At 32.5% G+C, this 6765-nt stretch overlaps 1 protein-coding gene across 2 annotated transcripts in view; it reads left to right on the top strand.

Moving 5' to 3' along the window:
* Nucleotides 1-6765, top strand: part of LOC106463455 (arf-GAP with dual PH domain-containing protein 1-like) — a 22518-nt gene that overhangs the window by 14074 nt on the left and 1679 nt on the right. For both annotated transcript variants that reach the window (XM_013923485.2, XM_013923484.2), the window contains exons 5-6: nucleotides 4539-4757; nucleotides 6021-6240. In XM_013923485.2, the coding sequence (XP_013778939.1) occupies nucleotides 4539-4757; nucleotides 6021-6240 (439 nt within the window). The remainder of the gene's footprint in view (nucleotides 1-4538; nucleotides 4758-6020; nucleotides 6241-6765) is intronic.

The following is a 6765-nucleotide window of genomic DNA, read 5'->3' as shown; positions in this document are numbered from 1 at the left end:
TAAATATCCACATTTTAGACAAGGTGCTTCACGCCTGTCATGTGTAGCCTACTTCTTGGTTTACACATGTAAATATCCACATTTTAGACAAGGTGCTTCACGCCTGTCATGTGTAGCCTACTTCTTGGTTTACACATGTAAATATCCACATTTTAGACAAGGTGCTTCACGCCTGTCATGTGTAGCCTACTTATCTCTTTATCGAACTTAGGCCTAACATAAGTTAGAGTTTTATAAAGTACGGCCTATATACAAGTGGATTTACACATTTCGTTGTCTACGATTACAATTTGTTAGTATTGTACTAGAAATGTTATATTTAAAGACGTACTGTTACGATAAAGACACTAATTTAGCCGGAAATGTTTTGCGGGTCTCTGCTAGTAATATATACATAGCAACATGAGTTCCATAAACTATATTATAATGTGACTGATTCATGGTAAATTCAACACTGTGTTCATATAACATTACATAAAAGAGCTACATTATGTATTCTAATATAATAATCAAGTTAAATATCTACTCTGTCTGAATCTTACAAACATTTAACTTTTGCTTGAGTGTTGAAAATGGAAGACAAACATAATTATCATTTACCACTACAATTTAATTAAACACGTATACATGAATTAAACATACGCTTAAACAAAGTTAAAGTAAAGTGTATATGCATGAAGATTTTGTACTATCAATATTAAAAACTATAGTATATCACCATTTGTATTTATTTTCATGCAGAAATATAGAAATGCATTGTCCAAGATGTCACTATTTCCTGGAATAACCCCTCGGACTCTCCACCGTGATGTGTGAGTCAGCAATCTACAGTTGAACTGATTTTTACAGTTCATGTGGGAAAACGAATGAGTGAATTGTATCTATAAATAGTTTGTTTTATGAGTGTTTCATGATCTTTATAGTTTGATATTAAACAGGCTGCATTGTAAGAAACAACATTTTATTTATTCTAAATGTGTGTCTTAAGTTCCTTATGTCAAAAAATTATACTTACTATTTGCCTCAATTTTGTACTTGTAAGTGGATGTTCTACAGAACATCATAGCGACTAAAATAGTAAGTGTTCCTGTTTCATTTAGTTTTTATAATAATAGTAAAGTTTACTTAAGTGATTCGATTTTGTTCTACAATAAATAATTTGTTCAGATGGAAATATCCAGAGATTGAATGCTTTAGCTTAAACAGCCCTCTAATTATTTGAAAGATCATCTAGTGTGTGTGGGGGTAGTCATGTCTGTGAACCATAAAGTCATGACATTTAATGTGATATAACATTTATGTAGAGTTGAAACATTTTACGTGACATGATACTATCCTGTCTATGTAAGTTAAGTTAGTGTATGATGTATAACTAGAGTTTAACTAGGTAGACTGCAAGTTAAACTCAAATGTGGATATTTACATGTGTAAACCAAGAAATTAACACTGTAACCTGTGTACGTTTTTTTTTTACTTTAGTTTAGTTAGGACTAAACTTTACTGTACTTAATACTATCGATAAATAAACTTATAATGTTATTCTACGACCTAACGTCAAACCTTTTTTTAAAACTTTGATAAGTTTTTAATATTCTGTTGTACAAAATGGTTAGTAAAGTATATTTACATTCCCCTTTTGTTGTTACTTCTTGTTTCATACAGCTATTGTAGCGACTTGATCACTGAGCTTTGCAGCTCTCTGCTGCAGGCAGACTGTTTATTGTAGAGTGAATAATGCACAGTTTTTCTTGGGGAAGCATTCTAACTAAGCATGCATATGCAGCAGGTTCTCAGTTAGAAAGCATAACGGTCGTACATACAAATAAGCAGCATAATAGTATAGATGTTGCTCTGTAAAAGTGATTTACAGCATCAGTCTTATCTAGACACACAGAATTTTACTAAAAAAAGCTATGTGAATTTCTTATAACCAGTCTCTCTTTTTTTTAAGTACTTGGGAAAGATAACTGTCTGTTTGGAAGGGTACAGAAACAATTAAGCTTGCATCCAATTACTAAGAGCACTGGTTAAAAAATATTTATTTTTTTTAGTTACTTCAGCTAGTTAAAGTGACCTGTTGATGAGGTTTTTTTTCCTTTAACTAGTTAAAAAATTATCTATTACACTGCTCACTATGTTGTAGATCATGATTGCTCATGCAAAAGTTTAGGTATAAATCGTTTCGTAATCTGCAAGTGATTTTACTAATATTTAGTGAGATGTGTGAATGTGAACGTTGGTTGTTGAACTGATAAAAAAGTGTACGTTGTTTGTTTAGTTGTAGATGATGATTTTTTCTTTTATTTTTTTATTAAAAAGCTAGAAATAATTATAGTTCTCTCTAAAAGTTTTGCTGCAATTGGTAATATGTGTAATTTATGAAATACTAGCAAAGGTACCTGGCAATGTCAGATTTAAGAAACAATACTATAAATGGGGGTTGGATCATCCTGTTTCACTGTTTTGAGCTGTTGTACATAATGTTTGTCCAATGGAAAGATGCTTGTGCCACATGTAGCATTAAATGTAAACTTCGTGTATTTTGTAAACAATTTCTTCAATCAGTTGATTCCTTTACCTGTGGGGGGGGGGGGTCATCCCGAGTTCTTCTACAAAACTATCACAATTACTCAGTCAGTACCTCACAACAACTTATGAAAACATACAGACAGGTGGACAACTGTGTGTTATGTAATGCGTGTTCTCATGATTATATACATTAATTTTCATAGTAGGTATTTTATAACACTTTGTGATGCAGATCAAGACTTGACAGAAACTAAATATATCCAACAATTACATCCTTAAAACATCAAGACATTAGAGAATCATGTTAATAACTACACTGTATTTTTAGGTGTTACATTCAGCAAAGTGTTAAAGCTGTATGTTAATGACTGTAACAAAACATGAATATATATTGCATAATAGAAGTTTACTACTAAATTATTAGTATGATTAAAGAAATAAAATGGCCTTAGAGGTTCTAAAGTATTAAATCAATCTCCTATGTAGCAGTCTAAATTATGGTTTATAAAAAATAATCTCATCTGACAGACTAGTAACTGAATGAAAACAAATGTTTCCATAGTCTTCTATAAATTTCAAACTGTATTTTTACAAGTTTCTTTCATGCACTCATCAGTTATCAACAACTTGGTGAACCAAAATTGCACATTCATACATGAATTATAAAGATACAATCTCAGTTAACGATGTTAAATATATATTTTTAGCCATGGCATAGTGGCTCATAGAACGGCTCCGAGTTTTTCAAGTACAAACTTTTAGCTCATAGCTCCATCATCTCTTGACTGATTTGAGATATAATTACAGTTTTGGACTCAGGAGGTCAAACCCTTTCGATTGACCTGTGATTGTGCCAAAGGTCTCGTAGATTAATTTACTGTAATTCTGCCTAAAAGAATTTCAATTTTAGGGGAGGCTGGGAGAGATCCTGATGAGTAATAAAATCAAATCAGGTATGCGTGCTCCCCATGCTTGGTATTGCTAGCTCACAAAAATAAAGCTAATAAAAAGGAAAAAAAAAATCCTGCCTAAAATAATTTCAAGTCCCTTTTATTTAACGGTAAATCTGTACATAAGTTGGATAATGTGCATGTAAATTTATATAAATTGGTGCACGATATGAACATGTTTTTTTTTCCAGCTTGCCCCTGTTAGGGCTTATTGGAAGTGGGTGAATCAGTTGGTAGAGTAAACATGCAGCTTTATACTGTTAAGGTAAATATGTCTGCATGCTTATTTTTTGGAACATCTTTAGCAAAATAAATCCTTTGAAACTTAAAGGCCAGGGATTATATAATATCGGCACGTAAAACTTTGTATTTGTCAATGATTACATTTACCCACTGGTTTGAAACTATACTGTTAAGTAGCTTGTGTATGTCTGTTTGTTCATGACAAAGAATTTCCCAACTCCTAACCTCTGATCACTAATGAACTTTCAGGGGTTTTTGGGCCCCAGAGAGATTCTGAAATCCCTCACTTTATTCATTTTTCTCATTTGTATGAAACTGACGGCCATGTTAGTCCCCCATTACTGTCTTAGTGATTGCAAGTGACACCATCCTGCTCTTTACGTCAAGCCAACAAAATCACTGCTTTGGTTCATGCAGGTACCTTTGATTGTTCAGATAAATCTCTTCTTTTAATTTTTTAAGCTCATATAAACATATGGAATTATAAATAAAATAAAATAGACTAACAGGTATTTTCTACAAGTTATGTAAGAGCTTGACCCAAAAGCTTGCATGGAATAAAACGTGTCCAAGGTACAGAAAATGTCTATTAATTTATTTATAATTCCACATTTGTCATGAATTTAAAAAGGTAGGAGGTTAACAGACATTTTCTATGTGTTAAGTACTTGAGCCAAAAGCTTCCACAGAATAAGATTTAGTTAAGCAATGTATAAAAGATTTTGTTAGTCTATTTGAATGAAATACCTTCCCATTATGCTGAAAAAAAAAGGAGGTTTTGTAGAGACTTGAGGTACGTGTTTTTGTTTTTTTCAGGATATAGTGAACTGGTACATGGCCATTAGGTCTGCAAAACTTAACCAGATGCAAATTGCATTTCCTGAGTCGGATCCTAACGAAGTAGCAAAACATCTTACTCCAGAATTTCTGAAAGAAGGTTGGTTGAGAAAGAAAGGACCTAGATCTGGAGACACGTACAGACTTAGGTGGTTAACCTTGGACAATCGCAGACTAATGTACCTCACAAACCCTTTGGTAGGTAACACTGTGAATGTGGTTTCAGTGGTATTTTAGGCATTGTTTATATGTTAGAGCTTAGGCTTTAATGGACTTCTCCTGGCTGTTTCAGATTTGGTACATTACCTCTACTCACATAACTGGCTATTCTTGTTCAATGCTGCCCTCTATATGCAAAAAATTGTAATGCATACCATAAGCCTTTTGCCTCCCCTACATTGGAAAAGACGCATTCCAATGTGTCTCTCATGCGACAACCCTCCACCAGTGAGAGTACCACACCCTCTCGTTATGCATGTGACTGCTTCTATTCAGTTCTACCAAATTATCACTTCTTGTTTGGCAGTGCTCGTGTTTTGAATTTGCTCTTCCGAAGTGGTTTTTAAATCATTTTTATACAACTGACGAATTTACTTTCTATTTTTTATTTTTCACATGTTTGTATTAATCTCTCAAACAAATTGTTTGATTTATTATTTACCATGAATTCTGAGTGTAACCCTATCGAAACATGTAGGGGTCAGAGGGCATGTCATCATGTTTGTAGATTTACATTCAACATTTTATTTAGCTGTTATTTTATAAACATATGTCAATAAGTTTGGTATCAAATTAGATTATAATTCAAATTTTAGTATTATACATTAGTTAGTTTCTTAATTTGAAACAAAATATTAAAAAAAAAAGGCTAAATATCCATTTTTGTGTTTCACGTGGTATGTGGCCTTCTGGGTTTGGTCAGATTACATTTTATGACGCCCACAATACAATGTCTATAGTTTCATACGAATTAGAAACTCAAATGTTTGATATTGGCCAGCTAGAATATAAAATATGAACCGCCTACCTTTTCTATTTGCCGAGATATCATGATATTTAGCAAACCCACCATATTGGCTCTGCCCACCACTTCATTTGAGAAGACTTGTTTATCTAAGCCTACTTTTATATACCAATAACTGTAATTGGTTATAATAAACTCTAGAAACCAGACCTAGAGCATCTCTATAAAGGAAGTGAAGAAGTAACATTTGAGAATATTAAAATGTATGTTAAAGTTAATTATACATGTAACATCTGTGGTTTGTTATCAATGACTAATTATTGAACCTGAGTGACACTGATTTCAAAGTAATTTTGTAGCACAGGTAACATTAAATGAATTGTTCTTAATATGATACCAACTAAAATACTATTCTTTCTGACTAGAAACCTAGAGTTTAATTGCATGAAATACATACTGTATTACTCATTACATTTTTAATCTGGTCTTGTGAACAGGATCCCTATCCTAAAGGAGAAATCTTTATAGGCTATAAGGAAAATGGCTTTAGTGTGGATAAATACATCCTTGATGTAAAGCAGGTCGGTTTTGGGTTTATATTGGAGACTCCCGAACGGTCGTTCATTTTTAGTTCAGATTCAGAGGAAGAGCAAAAAGAGTGGATAGAAGTGCTTCAGAAAATAATGAATCAACCTTTAACAGTTCAAGATAAGAACAGTAAGTAATCTACATATTTTGTTAGTGACTCTATTCCAAGAAAAGCACCAGGATAGAATGGGTATCTTTTTTAAATCTAAAATGATTTTTGTAAGCCAACACCACTGTAAAATAAGTATTTTCATCAACTTCAAAAAACAGGAAAAAATTCTAGAATGCAACAGATATGTATTTAGTGTAATTTTTACTCAAAAATACAGTTCATTGCTGGTTGGGGATGGATGTGGCCTAGGAGTTAGCCACACTGTGGATTCATAGTTCATGTCCTCTTGTCACGAAAGAAAACCGCACTAAACACAATGTTGTGGGTGCATTATATGCACATAACTGTAATATAAAGTTTTTAGTCAGTGTTCGAGAGAGTTTAGATTGACCTAAGCTTCTTAGAACTTTAGCTTCTTTCTGTTACTTATGGATGAAAATATTAAAATAATAGCAACAAGAGAAAGTGTCAATATATATATATATATATAGTGTAGTTGTCTTTTATCTATAGTAAATTAACAATTTACTTTTTTTTACCCT

This window comes from Limulus polyphemus, unplaced genomic scaffold (assembly GCF_000517525.1).
Source record: "Limulus polyphemus unplaced genomic scaffold, Limulus_polyphemus-2.1.2 Scaffold1412, whole genome shotgun sequence".
NCBI classification, from domain to species: domain Eukaryota; kingdom Metazoa; phylum Arthropoda; class Merostomata; order Xiphosura; family Limulidae; genus Limulus; species Limulus polyphemus.
The sequence above is the reverse complement of the archived record's forward strand: the minus strand, read 5'-3'. Positions and strand labels throughout refer to the sequence as shown.